This window comes from Stylophora pistillata, chromosome 9, assembly GCF_964205215.1.
Source record: "Stylophora pistillata chromosome 9, jaStyPist1.2, whole genome shotgun sequence".
NCBI classification, from domain to species: domain Eukaryota; kingdom Metazoa; phylum Cnidaria; class Anthozoa; order Scleractinia; family Pocilloporidae; genus Stylophora; species Stylophora pistillata.
Genome location: NC_142527.1, coordinates 4042888 through 4061316, shown reverse-complemented (window position 1 = coordinate 4061316; position 18429 = coordinate 4042888). Strand labels below are relative to the sequence as shown.

The 18429-nt window shown below is 39.1% G+C and overlaps 1 protein-coding gene and 1 pseudogene across 2 annotated transcripts; one reads left to right on the top strand and one right to left on the bottom strand.

Moving 5' to 3' along the window:
- Nucleotides 1–982: 982 nt before the first annotated feature.
- LOC111328652 (beta-alanine-activating enzyme-like) lies at nt 983–7990 on the top strand (annotated as a pseudogene). Its single transcript, XR_015991394.1, has 6 exons — nt 983–1961; nt 2471–2502; nt 3365–3561; nt 4129–4432; nt 4706–6239; nt 7002–7990. The product of XR_015991394.1 is annotated as a beta-alanine-activating enzyme-like (transcript).
- Nucleotides 7991–10505: 2515 nt separating this feature from the next.
- On the bottom strand, nt 10506–17699 carry LOC111330612 (uncharacterized). The gene is made up of 2 exons (XM_088732164.1): nt 17601–17699; nt 10506–14492 (listed from the first exon to the last, which is right to left on the bottom strand). The coding sequence occupies exon 2, from the start codon at nt 14452–14454 to the stop codon at nt 10855–10857; it is 3600 nt and encodes a 1199-aa protein (XP_088588290.1). The 5' UTR covers nt 14455–14492; nt 17601–17699; the 3' UTR covers nt 10506–10854.
- Between the last annotated feature and the right edge of the window lie 730 nt (nt 17700–18429).

Here is an 18429-nt window from a genome sequence, read left to right as displayed (position 1 = left end):
CTTTAAATACTCCACTCATAGGAACAAAGAGTGTGAGTGATTGTGATCACAGGTGATTAATTAATAATTTGAATATATCAACAAAGTTGAAATGGTCAATTGGCCACCGTTACGGTTATAAAAGTTGACGTTTCGAGCGTTAGCCCTTCGTCCTCAATGGAAATTGCATTGATGAAAACAATGTGTGAAGGTGTAGTCTGATCGTCCGGGTGAGTGTAGTCCTGAGAAGGACTGTTGTCGGTGGCAGTGACTGACATTTCGACAACCTGTGCGGAAGCCATCATCAGAGTCAAGTGAATGATGGTTGTCAGTAGAATGTTCTTATTCCAGTTCGTGTGAAACACTACACTCACCCAGACGATCAGACTACACCTTCACATGTTACCCCCGGGTTCAAACCATTTACTGCTTGAAAACAATATATTAGCTCATGGCCTTTTATTTAATTAACTTTAAACCCCTTGCTATCAGTTGTATGTGAAACTGTGCGAACTCAAATTGGCAGCTTTCCCACGCGTGCAAGTATTAGCGTACGAATGACGCCAAGTACCTGCCGCGCTTAAAAGGACATGGTATTCTTTATATTTATAGAAAACATATGGACTACTGATCAAACAAAAATTCGAAAATATGTTCAAAGAATACAAAAGCCATAACTGAGATACAATGAAATATATGAAAGCCATAACGTTGACAACCTCAGTGTAATATTTGCGGCGACTATTTTGGCGACCCCAGTCGAGAAGAAACCGGCAGATGAAACCGTCGACTGCAAGTTAAGCACTTGAGAATTTCATGTATTTCTCTAGCATTACCAGGGCACTCTAAACTTACATTTTGTTGAGAACCTTTAAGCTGAATGTTATTGGACAATTGGAATGCTTGAAAAATTTGTATCATTCGCAATCAGGTACTCATGAATATTCACAAGCATCTTATGTCTGAATAATTCACAACTTATGCTAAAACAATGTTTACTTACCTTCCACGACAGCGGACGCCATGAATCAAAATAATAGCCCGAAAAAAGCGAGGAAAGCGAAACACAAGTGACCGAATAGGGCACCTACGACAGCACCGAAGAAATCGAAATCACCCGGGAAAATCATTTCTCATTAGATCTGGTACCCAGGGTTCACTGGCCTCACGGTCATCTCGATGTTGAATGAGTATTACTTCATTTTGTCACATTTGAGAAGTTACGATAATCCTTCATTCGGGAAGGAGATCGTGTTGCGACACGTTTTGCGACACTCATGTTTACATTCTGCCGCTGGACAACTGATCCAATAATGCCGGCTCCAACGTGGTGTTGATGCCACGAGAACAGATGAGAACAATTATTTTCTTGAGGAAGGGTTTAGATGACTTAACAGTTGGAGCTGAGAATATTTTTAGTACCAATCCTCAAGAAAATATAACTCCTGTTGCTAAATGGCGACTCTCCATGATGTGTTCGAATTTTGGGAGTAATATCGCCGTCACCTTTAATTCTGGATCAGTGCAAGAACACATCACGTTCATAGAACTCGAAGTTCAAGCTTCCAAAGTTATGGAGACACTGTGTGAAGGACGAGAAAGAGTGGCGATATATTCCAAACAATCAACTAGTTTGGTGTCCTGTATTCTTGGAGTGTTGAAGTCTTCGCACCCATTGATTTGAGCTGGCTTCCATGCAGACATTAAAACTGAGCGTCCTTTTTTTGTTTCTAGAAAAGGAGCTACTTGAGCCATTTGAAAAATGTTTACTACAACGGAAAACATTTTTTTCCAATCGCAGCAAGGTAGAAATTTGTGTTTGGGATCAAGTTCTATCTAACAGTGGTTTCATACTCTTAAGACGAAGGGATGAATTGAAGGAAAGAAAACGAAAAACTGAGAATCAAGGCCTTGCATTCGTCATGCAGAAGTCTTGTACAACAGGTGAAGCGAAGGCCATCAGAGGGCCACACATGTGCACTGTATAGTTAACAACTATTTACCGAAGTGGAGGTGGTTAGTGGTGGATATTTACCGAGCCGCGAAGCGGCGAGGTAAATATCCACTGCTAACCACCGACACTGAGGTGAATAGTTGTTTTAGTATATACTAAAACAGTGAGATAATCTACACCACCAAAATTGATTTTAATTCATACATTCCAACATTTTCCCACGCGGAAAGGACTGAAACAACAAGCCGCTCAAGATTAATTTGCATTTGTAAACAAAACCTTTGTCATTTGTTTTTATCGATGAACTCTGGGTTAGAAATTTAAACTATTACCTTTAAACACGGCCAAACCAAATTTAGTCGCTTCCTTTGTGTTTTCAGGGACTGCTTCTTCGTTAATTTGAGTGATTTCTTCGATTGTCACGGATGCAAACCGGACACCATTTTTTTGCCGAGTTGCTCGGAGGTAAATAGCATAGGATATTCGGAGTGTGACTAGCCAATCACAGCGTGCCTTCGACGCTATCCACTGTCTTAGTATATACTAATACGAAATATCACTGACTTGAGGTGTGTCTGCAGCAGTGTTTCGTCACTGCAGTAGATATAGGGGTGGTAAAGACAAAGGGTAACACCCCTCTCCCTCCCCTTCCACTCCCCCCTCCCTTCTCACTCTTGCTCTGATGTTAACAAGAAGAACTTGAAACTTGCGATTGGCTTTCAAGAGGCTGGTATATATTGCGCAGTCAACTAGTAAGGGAAACACAGCATTGTGCACTCACTCCAAGAGAGCTTCTCCTCAAATGTAGGTGCACCATGGGGTGGGGGGAGCATTAAAAGTAATATCTACTGCTGCCCAGTAAGTTGATCATGGTCTGAAAGGAGGGTATTGGATTCACATCCAATCCTCCATTGTTGATAGCATGGTGCTCTTGATGAAGTGATTACTTCATTTCAAAATGTCCAAGTCCTTTAAGTGACAAACTAAATATGCTAATTCAACTGTACCCAGCCAAATGCACATGCAATAGGCTACATGTGCTAATTTATTGTGAATTAGATATGCATGTGCAACACGTTTGAACATAGGAAGCCATTGATTGTTGTACCTGGCAACATGGTCAGCAACAGTCTTTAAATACCTGCTTCATGAAAATCATGGTAAACTAGGTTATATGTAATGAATACAAATTAACTGCACTGACTGCAAAGAGGTGTACAAGTCATGATTAAATACTCTGTTGTTTCAGTTTGAGCAGCTTGACACCTTTGTATAGAGCTGGACACCTTGTTCTTGAAAGCTTCAAATTTTGTAAATGTCACCTTTAAGATAAAATTAGCACCTGAATCATCTTGTAAAAGCCATACATCACAACATTTATAAATGTTTAATCCAGTACAAAATGTAATACATAATCTTCATATCCAACAGGAACATTTTCCAAGTGACATCTGATGATATAATATTCCTTACCTCTCCCTACACCTTTGAACCTTTCATTTTGTTGAGATGTTCAAAGCATTTGCAGCAGGAGCCAGACTTGTAATTGTGCCGGACAGTGTTAAAATGGTGCCATCTATAAGCTTTGCAATATTCTTTTTGATAAAGAAAGGGTGACCATTTTACAGGTAAGAGTTTTTTGAGAATTACAAGACCCTGAAATTACCATACACCAGTTGGTGCTACCAATAATATAATATTAGAAAAGGATGGAATTGACTTCACCCCTTTCCTTGAACTCAATACTGACAAGCAATTTCCTCAGCAAAGATTAACTATGGGAAAATTCACATGCAAACTAAAATTTGTTTTTGCAAAGTTGTCAGAAAACCACCTGGAGTGAATGATTGCACAGATCACCTATGAAACAAAGTGGTATTGCATAAGTTCTTTTGCTGGACTGATACTCATGGTCTTAAATAAATGAGGAGAATTCACTACCTTTCTATAATAAAAAATGGATAGATATTCTCGTCTTCTTGGATAAGGACGAATAAACCGTAGGCCCAGTCTCCTGCAGGGTTAAGGGTAGGGGACGTTCATTTCCCACGCACAAGATTACTGTGTGATGGATGTCCTCCCCTGGGGTGGGATGGGTGGGAATTGGCCCTGAAAAGCCCCCATGGGGAGTGGTCAACTAACGTATGTATATGTATGTATGCAAAGCAACTAAGTTTTATTTCTATCTTAAACAGCCCACTCCATCCTTGATGTATCACGTTGGTCAAGAACTAATTCAGTCAAAGATTCTCAGTAAAGATTAATCTCTCAGAGTGCTGGCATTTGGTGGGGAAACTTGCCCCACTCTCTCCACCCTCAGGAAATGGAGGTCTCTTCAGAGTAAAACCTCAATGTGCAATCTTTATGGCATCACAGAGGTTTCCTGCTGGGCATCTTGTCATAAAAGTACCACTAGGTGCTCCTCTGTTGGACACAATCATTGAGGTGCAAGATGAAAATGGGGAAACTGTTTCAGAAGGAGTGGGCAAATATACATTGGTTAGTTAATTGTGGTGACTAACTTAAAGCTTATTAGATGATGAAAGGCTTTAGAAGATCGCATAAATATTTGTGTGATACATGATTCCTTTGATAGTGATATTTTTTTACCTCTGGAGTCAATTTAGATCATATATAGTGAGTCATTGGGGAGAGGACATGCAAATCTGATTTTTTTTCTCTTTTTCAAGGAGGAGGCATACAGGTGTATTTTTTTCCATTTTAATTAAGGAGAAATCATGTAAATCTGATTTTTTCTCCTGGCTTTGTTAGGTGGATCAAACAGGGTGTGTCTTTTAACAATGAGACCCAAACTCCAACCAGGAACAATGCGTGCCACAGGGAATTGAGCATTTGTGTAAGAAAATACCATTTGGTACTGAGGACGCAAAGACAGGCAGATCAAGCGAGTGAGGAAAAGAATAAATCTTGATTGGATTGAACAGCAAATTTCTGAACAGATCCCAGAAATAACATGTTCCCTGGTTTTAGACAAAACTAGCTAGCTGCCAACAGAAAACTTGATAAACTTCATTTAGTTCTAGTAAGCAAATCTCTATCACAGGATGACAATAAATTGTCATCTTTTAAAAGAAGCATCCTGAGTGTCTTACCAATTGATGCTCAGCCTGACTCTGTGCATATGATTTCTCACCTGCCAATGACAGCTCATGGGAAGGTCAATAGAGGCTCCTTATTGGTTAAGGCCCAGAAAAGAACAAAGCTAAAGGACATGTCTATACTAGAGAGTTTCTGAGATATGCCTGGAATGAAGTGTTAGGAGTCAGTGAAACTAATGGTGAACAGAAGGTTTTTACAGACAATGTGACAAAACAGGCCAATGATTTGTTTCAAATCAAACAAAGAGATTTTAAGGAAGATGACATGTTTATCTCTTGTGGTGGGTCATCTCTTAATGCAGTAAGGCTGATGGATTTAATTGAGACATTTGTTACTGAAGAGGAGACAGAAGTTGATCTGTCAGAGTTATTGGACATAATTTTAACAAAACCTTTTGGTGTTCTTTGTAACTACTTTGAGAGGAAACTCAATATTCCCAATGAAAGAAATGATCTGAGCTCTAAGGAGACACATCATCTTCATGAAGATACAAACAAAATATCTCCAGCTCCTTCATCCAGTGTTCCTTTTGAAGAAATACCCGTTGTTAGAGTGAAAAGATTGTTCTCAACTCTGGCTGATGCTGCCTCCCATTACAACAGTAAGGCAGCAAAAAAGATCCAGGCCCTAGAAGAAAGTAAGGATTCTTACATAACTGCACTGTCAGATGTAACTGAATTGAAAACCTGTTTTTGTTCTATGCATAGACAAAACCAGTTTAATGTTTGTAACATTTGTAAACACTCGACACCAAGCACAGATGGGGTTGTGGCAAGCAAGGCACAAACAGTTTCTGCCAGTCAAGCCAGTGTCTCAGCCAGTGCTGTACCTTGTGAGGTAGCAGGGTCACCATTTATACCAAAGGTCCCTGACCAGTTCTTCTCTTCTGTCCAAGATCATAAAGGTTCCACGGCTGTCAACCCAGATACAGGAAATTTTAACACTGCAGAAGGCACAGTTTTGGTTTCTTGTCAGTGGCGAACTTGTCTTTACAAATGTATTGATGCCTCTCCTCTTGTGGTGCATGCACCAGGGAGATCTGAGGGGGAAGTTTTCATAGGTTCCCACAGTCATGTGTTCATGTGCATCAGACTGAGGGATGGCAAAGTACTGTGGGAGAGTAGACTGGGGGACAGAATAGAATCCTCTGCAGCTCTTTCACTTTGTGGTAGATAAGTTGTAGTGGGTAAGTATTGTATGTTGTTTTTAGATACTAGGGAGTACACTGTGGGAGCAAACCAGGAATAAATTACTAGACAAATATGGTAAACCTTGTGATTATGTTACAGGATCTGAATGTACACTTGAGTGTTTAAAGTCCATGTATTGACTTTGTTTTCACTTTCTCTAGAGTGTTTTTTGCACTACCAATATTAAATTCTCAATGTAAGAATATGTATCCATTGTAAACATTTTCAGGAGAAAAGAGCCTGCTGCTTATCTCGTTATTCATTCATTAATTCATTTTTCTTCCAAACCTTCCCCCACCCTTCCATCCCCTCCCTTCTTTTAGCTTAAACTCCAACAAATTAGACACCATGCCTTGCAAAAAATATAATTAACAATTTTTGGTAAAGCTTGAAAGCTATTAGGGCCTCCTCTGTAACAGCTGGTTTTGTATGGGTCTTGGAATATTTGGAATTTTATATTTACATTTTCTAGGACTGCAATGTCCTGGAAAAAGGCTATGTGTCCTGAGAAGTCCTGAAAATCTGCTTAACTCAAGCAATAAAGTTTTCAAAGTTTAGGTTCTAAGAAAATTAATGTATGTAGAAAATAAGTAACGAAAATTGATTTTAAAACCTTAAAGGTTTTTAAGGTGAAACTTGGAGCACTGGAAAAATCAATCTGAGACCTAGGAACAAAAACCCTGGAAAAGTCCCCATAATAACGGAGACAATTATCTGCTCCCCATCTCATCAACTGAAACCTAATTTTTTTTTTCTAGGCTGTTATGATGGCCAAGTATATGTACTCAACCGCTTCACTGGGGAAATAGGTTGGACATTCCAAACAGGTGCAGCTGTGAAAAGTTCTCCCTGCATTGACCCACAGACTGGATTGGCCTGGGTGGGGTCACATGACCACCATTTGTATGTCCTTGATGTCACAAACAGGCAATGCATTGCTGCAATAAAATGTGGTGGAGGATCTTGTTTCAGTTCTCCATGTATTAGTAATAAACCACACTTAGTATTCATTGCTTCACTGACTGGCCGTCTTCTTGCCATTGACGCTACCGAGCATACAGTACTTTGGAGTCAGCAGTGTCCTAAGCCAGTGTTTGCATCACCATTATTGACACCTATTGGTATAGTTTGTGCATGCGTCAATGGATTTGTTTACTGTTTTGACTTCCAAGGTAATAAGCTATGGGAGTTTGAGACCCGAGCTCCAGTGTTCTGTTCACCACCTTTCTACCAGGATGTAAAACATGATTACAGGTTTTCTCAATGCATTGTGTTTGGCTCTCATGACAAACATGTGTATTGCCTGTCACTAAATGGAGAGCTCTTATGGAGTTTTACAACTGATAGCCCAGTGTATTCAAGTCCCTATGTAGCCATGGTGTACAGCAATATTTCGTGTCACGCAACATGTAATGCAGGGCATCGTAACAAGTGTGACACTCAACTAGCAGTGTTTGCTTTGTCAAGTGTTGGAACCCTATATATACTGGATTTTTATTCAGGAGTTCTGTTAGTTTTTTACCCGTGACCTGGTGAAGTATTTTCTTCACCTGTTGTAGTTGATGATAAAATTCTTATTGGCTGCAGGGACAACTATATTTACTCACTTGAAATATTAAATAAAACTGAAAAATAACTACTAAATTTAATTTAATAATAAGTTCTTATATAGCGCATTAAAATTGAACTCTATGCGCTTTACAATTACAAAATTAACAAAATTTCAATAAAAATCCTATACATGCAATTCGCTACTCTATCTAAACTAGTGAATTATTACGTGTTATACATATGTTTGACAACGTACGATATCAAAAAAATCTGGTGGCTTAATTTTTGAAAAGATAAGTTTTCAATAAGCGTTTAAAGGAGTCAACAGATTCGGCGTTTTTTATGCATTCAGGTAGTTGATTCCACAAATACGGTGCGGCGTAGGAGAATGCTCTTTGCCCATACGTTTTAGTTCGAATTGTTGGGACCTCAAGTAGATTCATATTTGATGAACGGAGGTTTCGTGCTGGAATATATCGACTAAGAAGTTCAACAAGATAGGTTGGAGCCATGTCATTTAGTGCTTTGTATGTTATCAACAGTATCTTGAATTGAATTCGTTTTGTGACCGGGAGCCAATGAAGTTTCATAAGTATAGGTGTTATACTGTCTCTTGATTTAGCACCGACTAACAAGCGGGCAGCTGTGTTTTGGATCCGTTGGAATTTTTCGATGTCACAAATCGGTAGACCGTACAATAGGCTATTACAGTAATCAAGTCTCGATGAGATGAAGGCATGTATCAATCTTTCATTTTGCTGCGTCGAGAGGTATTTACGAACGCGACCAATATTTCTGATTGCTAGAGACGACGATTTACAGATGGAATTTATATGCGAGCGTAAGTTCATCACAGAATCAAGCATGACGCCTAGGTCTCGGACAGTATTAGATAAATTAATGATATCATCTCCAATATTGATATTACAGAAAGGAGGATTTTTTGAGAAGCGTGAGAGGAAATGAATGATTTCTGTTTTTGAAGGGTTGCACTGCAATCTGTTTTTCTTTGCCCACTCCACTACTAGCGCTGTTGAATTAAACCTTTATTCCATGAGAGTGACTAGCATCTAATTTCTCCTTACAATATCCCCCCTGAATCAAACATTAAATTCATGAGAATATAGGAAATGATCACCAACTAAAGAAACTCTTGTTTGTCAAACAAATTCTCCTTGTCAGCACCTTAGGAAATGTATAGAGAACAGTATGGAGAATATGCATGCTGATGTAAGGGGGTGTAAAGGGTAAAAAATCCTTTTTTCACATTTCACTCGTTTTCAAGAATTCAAGCAGATTTTTATTTTAATTTACGATAGAAAAGGATTTGAATTCTCAATATCTCAATTAAATGTTTGTGTTTATTCTTATTGGTTTTTGTTAACCAGTTTAAAATAAAAAAGGAAAATTTATCAACTATTTTAGTGACAGGATAAACTCTATTGGAAAAGAGGACTGTTATCCTTTTGCATGTCCAGTAGCACATAAGAATATCCTATTAGATAAAAAAGGCAGTCTGTGACTTCATGTGCCTGTTGTTGTATAGTTGTTGTACAGCAATGCAATACTAATTTAAAAGCAATGTGGTGTAAAATGCAGAGTAGTTAATAAACAGCTCTTGTTGATGACAAACTTTTGATTCAAGGAGGACTTGGTTGGAGCAGAGTTTGTCACTTGTCAATTGGACAGGGCAGGAAATAAGAGAAAAGGTACATTTATTACTGAATGAACATCAAAGTTATTTCAATACAAATCTTCGCCATTTCATATGCTTTGTGTACCTGGCGCTATGGCAGCTATGGATTTACCTACTCCTCTCGAGTTCGAAGGTTTGAAGTTAGAGCCCTGGCCACACCAACTTTTTGTTTGGCCTTTTTATTTTTCTCTTTATATCTTCCCTTTTTTTATTTCACTTTAAGGCAAGATTTCCATAAAACTCCATACATTAATTATGCATAGAGTGTTACAAAGAAACCTTTACATGTATTTGGTATTTATGAAATAGAATGCACAATTAACGTATGGGATTATATGGAAATCTTTCCCGATTTAACATTTTCTTCAAAATGATACGTTAGATATGTCCAGAGTAAACAGACAGGTACGAACGTTTGACTGCGTTGGTAGCTCTTACGTTCAAATCGATAACACTGTCGAAATGCCCTGAGAAAAAATTTAACTAAACTCGGAAAAAAAAAAAAATAAACCTAAGACATCAATCAAATTCGTTAAACCATGGCCAGTGTCGGAACTGGACCAGGCCGAGTCACAAGAGATGTTAGATGTGTTTCACGCTAGTTCGCCACTTTCTAAGCCGCGAGGGTCTGGGGGGGAAGGTTTACGGATTTACGGATTTACCCCAAAGCATATTGCCTATCCCCCCCTCCCCCCCACGGTAATAAATTATGATTGGTCTCATATTTGCTAATTTCAGCTCTGGTATTCCTACTAGAAATGATCGTTATGAAAAGAGCAGGGAAAAAATTCTTGTTGTTCACTCAGGTAATTTCTTTGTCACTTTCTCGTTTGACTGAACACGGCCAATAGAACAGTTACAAGAGAAGAAAGAGTTCGCCTCAAGCTGATCGGATTTCAACTGAAAGGATTGTTTCATTCCTAGCCTGACCATTCCCTCCCAGGAAACACTTATTTGTAATGGTCAGCAGTTCTGTATCTTTTAGCATACAGTTTGGTCACAATTGTCCCTCGAATTGACTATAAATATCATATTTATTCCAACGAAGAGTACACGAGGTTAGCGTACTATTTACACTTTTAGTTTTTGTCTTAAGCCGGAGCACATCTGAAAAAAAAAAAAGGCATTTAGTTTCACGTGGGCCTCCTCCATTGCGATCATTCGCCAAGACTATTCGTCTAGTTGTCAGTATCGAACTACGACCTGGCCCTCGAGAACAACCTATCTACACCACCAAAACTTTTCTTACAGGAACAAACATTTGGCTTTTCATATTGAACCACTCCTGGGTTACGGCTAAAAATATTCTCTTGAAAATTCCTTTTTTTTTAATTTTCTACAAATTCTAGATGATGAGAAAATCGTTAAGAAACCACACAACATTTTCTCTGTTCATGATCCCTCTCAACATTAAGTTCATGATGTTCTATGCCGTTTTGTAGATCATCTAAGGAACGTTGTACTTCACACAACTCAAGGCGAGTACGCTCTACGACAGAATGCTCGGGACCAAGCTTTTTCGACCTAATGTCCAGAGCACGTTCGTAAAACTCCTTGGCTAGTTCCAAGTCGCCCAGGTTACGATGTACATTACCCAAGCTATGGTAAGAAAACGCCACATAAACATGGTCATGTTCAAGATTCTTCAATTGTATGTCTTCGGCACGTTCGTATAACTCCTTGGCCTCTTGCATGTTATTCAACTCAAATTGCACATTACCTAAATGGTGGTATGAATTCGCCATATCGACATGCTCGGGCTCAAGATTTTTCCGGTTTACAGCTAAAGCTTTTTCGTGACATTCCTTGGCCTGTTGCAAATCACCCAATCGACGGTGAACTTCACCCAATTTATGGTAAGTAGGTGCGACATCGACATGCTCTGGTCCAAGCTTTTTCAGCTTAATGTTTAAAGCAATTTCAAAGCACTCCTTGGCCTGCTCCAGTTCACACAATTCACGGTGGATACCACCCAAGTTAGAGTAAGTGAGCGCGACATCATCATGTTCGGGTCCAAGCTTTCTCAACTCAATCTTTAAAGCACGTTCACAATACTCCTTTGCCTGTCGCAGGTTACCCAAGTCACGCTGTACATTTGCCAAGCCAAAGAAAGTACGCGAGACGTTGACATGATCGGGTCCAAGCTTTTTCAACCAAATGTTTAGAGCACACTCGTAAGACTCATTGGACTTTTGCAGGTCATCCAATTCACGCTGTACATCACCTAAGTTATGGTAAGTATGCGCGACATCAACATGCTTGGGTCCAAGCTTTTCCAATCTAATTTTTAGAGCAAGTTCCCAATAATTCTTGGCCAGTGGCAAATCATCCAATTCACGCTCTACATCACCCAAGTTATCGTAAATACGCGCGACATAAACATCTTTGTCCTCATACGTTTTCAACCTAATGTTCAGAGCACGCTCAAAATAAATCTTAGCGCTTTGCAGGTTTCCCAGTTCACTTTCCACGACACCCATGGTAAAGAATGAAAACGCAAAATAAATGTGGTCATGACCAAGATTCTTCTGCTGAATTTCTAAAGCACATTTGTAATACTCCATGGCCTTTTCTAGGTTACCCAAATCGTGCTGTACATTACCCAGATGATGCAATGTTCTCGCTACGTCAACATGCTCGGGTCCAAGACTTTTTTGCTCAATGTCTAGAGCACGTTTATGATTCTCTTCAGAATTTTGGAACTCACCCAACTCACGCTGAACTGTGCCCAGTAAATTGTAAATAGCCACAAGGGCAATAGGTGTGGGTCCAAGTTCTTTTAGCTCAATGCCTGAAGTACTAGTACTCTCGCAATCACCTTCCTCCCTAACTCTTTCAACTAGTTTCAACGCTGTTTCACAGAAAGCTTTTGCGCCTGAGAATTCGCGGTGATTTCGGCAAATGATTGCAAGCCTTCTGAAAAATTCTAATAGTTCTGAATACCGGTAGTTCAAAACATCTTCCTTGATAACTTGATCTTTATTTTGGTGAAGAAAGACGTTTTTAACTTCTACAGCAAACGTAGTCAAGTGTGGAATGAGATGCTCACTGTCACGAATAGAGTTTTGGTCGTGCCAAGTGTTTGGAAGATGAGTGTCTATGAATTGATTGAATGACGTCACAGTCAGCACAAGTTTGTAAAGGTGTTCATAATGATCCTGACACTCGTTGATTACAGATTTGCTTACCTCATGCACAACTCCATGCATACTAACAAAAACTCCATCTTCTCTTTCTTCGAACATAAGAAGTGAGTAACCTTCGATCTGAAGAGCAATTTCTTCTCTATCTGAATTCAGTTCCTTGTCAATCAAAATGTAATTCATAACGATGTCTAGATGCAGAGGTTGTGGAGAACATAGAGAGAGTAGTGTAAATGTCTTTTTTAAAACACTGTCATTTTTTACTGCTCTTTCAATGGCGATTCTTGTTGCAACGGTCATGGATTTCCCGTGGCAAGGGTTGGTTTCAATGAGTTTCGTTTCAGTATGGGTTCGCATACCTCTTTCTAGTTTTTCTAAATACTCCTTCCATCCAAAGTTTCTGTGTATTTGACTTTCACGAACCTTTCTTACGTACACGCCTGCACTAGCCAGTGCGAGAGGTTGGTAATCTAATGCCTCCGCGACCTTATCTTCTACTCCATGTTGACTAATCCCCGAAACCTTCTCTAAAAAAAAACTAGCATCTTTGGGCGTCATGCCTTCGCTCACTGAAATATGAGAGACAAAGAAACTTTCAGAGGGGATAGATGAAGTGTTCTGAGTTGTGATAAGTAACTGGCCTTTTGTCCACTGGTTGTTTCCAGGCCGAGGGAGAAAATCATGTACGTCAAATGAACTGTTGACATTGTCGACCACCAAGAGCCAAGATCCATAACGAGGAATTTTGGTTGCAATCAAATCCTTTAGGTTGTTTACTTTTTCTTCAAGCTGCATCTTTGTTGAGTTAAGAGTGCCCATAACAGTGTATTCAAGGCACTGGATTTGTCTTGCCAAAGAAGCGTACGATTCCAAAAATGTGTTTGAATTTTCAGCGTTCAGAGTCATTACGAATGTGGAGGGTTTGAGGTCTTTGCTGGCTGCATCGTAGAAATTCTGAGCTACTAGACCGGCCAACTGAGATTTACCACTTCCAGGGTTACCTGAAATATATAGGTAACTCAAACCACTTCCATTTGCTTCTCTTAGTCGTTCAAGCCGTTTCGCTATTTGATTAACTTCGCTCTCGCGAGGTGAGATTTCGTGCAAGGGCTTAGGCGGAAGGATGCAGAATTGAGAAATATTTTTATGTACCTGCTCCTCGAGTACATGGTGTTGTTCCTCTAAGAATTGACGGTGTTCTTCAAGGAAATGATGTCTTTCTGCATGTAGCTGGCGTTCTTCTTCAGAGGTTTGCAGTTTCACATTAGTCGCATGTAGTTCTTGGTAAAGGCTCTTAACGTTTTTCAAAACATTTTGAAGTTCCTCTGTCTGAAAACTTTTCTGCTTGCGGATGTTTTCAATTTCAGTGGTAGACATATGAAGACTATGAAATGCATTCTCTACTTTACGAACGGCAAGTATGAACTGCTGATCTGACAGCTGACCATGTGGCATGTGAGCGAACTCTTCATTGCGAAACTCCCTGAGATCATCGACATTCGAGCGGACTGCTGCACTGAGTCCGTGGCCAATCGAATCAGAGTAAAGGATTGCATAAAAGAGTGTAGTACAATCCCACTCCGCACTATTTCTGTTTCTTATCGTTTCTAGCAGACGAGTATTTCGGCTCCGGGGAGATTCCCTGTTGTAGAAGTCCAGTCCATTTTGAGATGTATCCTTCCATTCTCCTAACGTTGATTGGTACCGACTGTCCCATTCCTGTTTGAAAATGGATCGCAGTCTTTGTGGTAGAATATCAGTGACTACATGACAAATTTTAAAGTAGTTGAGCTTCTCTCGAGTGTAGATTGGGCTAGCCATTATTTCTCTGTCGCGACCTCCTTTTGAGCTCTTTAACCCTGTTCGGAAACGACGTATAAGCTTTTTCAATGCTATCAGGTGTATATGAAAATGGAATAATTTCCTTCAGTTCGTAGTTTATCACGCTCCAAATACAAAATAAACCTACATAAAACGAGAAAGAGGCATACAAGGACATAGATGAATTTTTGCTTCGTGCAACGAAGTTTTAATATTCTGTGAACAGAATCGAGGAGATACACTGAAATTACAGCTAGGGGATATAGGAACGAGAGCGAAATTCAAAGTGCAGTGCATAACATTCCCTAAGAATTATTTAGTGTTATTAAAAATCAAACAAGTGACCAGGGGACAGTGCAAAATCTGATACTTCTGCTCGCGAGGAATCGAACCTGGTTCTGGTTTCATGGTCAATTGCTCTATAATAGTGGGCCACACAGAATACATTCGTGAGCTAAGTCTATATCATGATGCAAGGTTTATATGTCCTTTGGCAAAACATTACAACTTATGTAATCGATGATTAAGTTAATGGTGACGTTCATGATTATCAAAGCTGATTCATATGCACTTACAGGAATGAACGTAATCGCGGTGTATTCACCTTGATTCAGGCTGGAATATAAAAATTCTAAGGTACTCTAACTCCACTCTGGTGGTCACCCAGAATGCATCAGTACGCTGCAGCGAGTAAATGAACCCCTATGTTTGGTATACCTTCTTAATTCAGGTCACTACAACAGTTTTAAAGTTGCTTCTATTTGTCTATTTTGCATATTAAGGATACAAGTCCTGTTTAAGCCCTTTAAGCTACTTCCACAGCAGGGATCCCATATATACTTTGCAGAAATGATCGTTGGGAAAGGAACCAATATATTGTTCTTTTAATATCAAAATATACAAAAAATACGAAAAGATTGGGGGAAAGTGGAATACATAATGGGAAATTATAACGAGGAGCGAGAAACGGAGAACAGAAACAGTTATGACTGGGGTGAAATGAAAAACCGAAAAAAAAAAAAAATAGAAGAGAGAAAGGGAGATGAGAGAATGGGGTTTCCAAAGCTCTAATGCATGAGTGCAAATTGATACTACTTCATTCACAGCTAAAAATCGCGATTTGTAATTACAGTGCTTTGCGTGTTTTGAAAGTTATATTCAGCTGTACTTTACGTTGTTTGTTTCCAGTTCCTTATGTTACATTTCACTGAAATTTGCAACCTAAGCACCTCGTTCTCGTTAAGCTTGATTTGTTCGCCTCGCTAGTCTCGCTTTCTTCCGAATGACTCAATTTACTATCTCGGTGATGGATAACGTTTCTACTGATTCAAGTTCATTGTTAAAAGTTGTTATTTACAGACCTCTCAAGAAGAGAAAACCAGACAAACCGGGTACATTTATGTCTCTCCTGGTAGCATAGATAATTTAAATATCTTATGATTGTTTGTCAAAAACACTTGTCACCGACGCACAGTGTATGTAAACTGATTTGAGCGAATTGTTATCCAATTATCCAATCGACAAAACGTGTTCTTTCGGCTCTAACTTGAGAATACAAAATCATAATAAAAAAAGTTTATTCCCAGTAATTCCACTTCAGTTGCCCGAACAAATCTGAATGATACCTTGTATCAACGATAGCAGCGATATCGAAGAATTTTTTACTCGTCACGGTAGTGATTTTCACTTGTTTGCTCCCATTTTATAAATCTAAACTGGAGATATTATCATCAATATCTAATTAGTCTTTTCAACTAAGTCTTTCATTTAAATCTTTTCCAGATATTTTAGTTTGGAAACTTGTCCTGACAACAACAGTTGCAAGTAATCTTTGCCATCAAAGCGGCCGACAGATGTATCAGCACATTTTGTTCTGAAATAGTTCAAATAGCTTTACTGCTTTAATAACCTGCAGTAGCTCCCTTAACATGGGTATATGCACTATTGATCGCAGATCTTGTAGGAAATGTAACGTAAAACAGATCCAATTACACATCGAGTAATTCTAATGATGAAGCGATTAAAATGCCATTGAATCCTTTTCAAGAAAATCTATCAAACATGAATAATACGTGCTGGTTGGATAAAAGATTAAAATCTACAAGGTAAATGGGCCGTCAAATAACAAAAGATGTGTTATGATTACGTTATCAAATTTAAAACGAACACTGCATGATCGTCTTCAAAGTTCTCTCATGATTTTTAGCCAATTCTTAAGGATTACCATGGGCATGCCCCTCTCTCACAAACCAAGATTCCGCCGCCTGAGACACATATCTCGCTTAGCGTTCTCAAAATATCGTGTATGCAAATATTTATATGGTCCACCACCTCAGTCTAGTTTGATTTTGCATCTTACTCCTTGATAAAAGAAAACAGTCCTCGAGTATTCCAAATGGTTTATTTTAAGGTCACCTAGACACATCTCATACATATTTTCTCCAACATAATTTTACTTTCTAAAGTATTCTTAACTCGCCACAGTTGTGACAGCTTGATTTCCACTTTAAAAAATCAAAGCTAATTTCATTCTCATTTATGCTTGATATACCTGAGGAATGTATTTCACATATCACTCCTTAAAAAACTTGTAGTAACGAAACAATACTGGAAGGATCGCCATTGTAGAGAAAGTTCAAGTTCTGACTTTGGTTCAAATTGTTCTGCTTTGATAGCTGTTGCAGTTTCTTTGAATCCATACAACTTATTAATTAACAGAGTTGATTTCAACGAAGCTAGTAGAGCAAACGCAACGATAAACAAACCAAAGAACAATTCGATTGTAACAGAGATGAAATGATCATTGAAAAGTCGGTCCTGATTAAATCATTTCCCAGAAAGGAATTTCAGTCAGGAATAATTTGCGCCACTCCTTCGGATGAGAGAGTGCCTGATGTTGCATGAATAAACAAGTCATCAACGAACAAATCTCGTGAACTGATTAAGTAATCAAACTTTAAGCAAATACTGTGTTTGGTTTGTGACATCGACATTCAAAAGTTTTTTTGAGGCAACGTATCGCCGTCACTTGATGCACTTTGTATCTAGAATTACCACTTCCGGTTTCAGAAGAACTTAGTTTGACAACATCAGCTTAATCCTTCATTTGCTTTTGATAAAAGAAATTTTAAAGAGTCTGTACTTACCACTTCAGATTTTATATGTCAGCCACATGATCAACACCCGCGTCAAAAAGAAGGAAAAGTTGAGACAAACCAACTCAGAGTCGACCTCAATAACCTCGTTTGCTGTATCCCATCAATCCCACGGGCTTGTAACACTCTAACACAGGCAAGCAATACATGCAAATTGTTCTTTGGCTTTCAATTTGAACAGCGAAATAAATCCTTTATGATCGATTTTCGCATCATTCCACTATATGTCGGACCTGCGTTAAGCGGTCACCTACGGGGAATGGCCATGTAATACAGGTTGACCGTTTAAAAGTGGTTCCACAGATTAGGGGTATCATACAAAAAAAAAAAGAAAAAAAACGACAAACAACGCCACCTTATGTCATAGTTGGCCAATTTTATGTACAGAGTCCCGCTCGAAAATACTCGTTGCTTTGATTTTGAAAGAGAAACATGGATAAAAATTACCTGAGAGTTTATTTTTAGTTTTATTTGAGGTTTCGTGTGAAGATGTAGTCTGATCGTCCGGGTGAGTGTAGTCCTGAGAAGGACGAGTTACTGTTGTTATGGACAAAACTGACTATCACGACAAAATGGACGCACTAGTTAACGACAAACGAACCTACGAAGAACTCAAACGTGACCCAACTCCTGCCCTTCAACGTAAACTCAACAGTAAACTACTGACACTCAAGAAAACGAACGCCTTTGACAACCAACGGTACTATCGACTGAGGTGCTCGGTACCACAGCCACCGAAACTCTACGGTTTGCCGAAACTACACAAACCTGGTTTCCCGATGCGACCTATTGTTTCTTTCTGTGGCTCTCCCACATACCA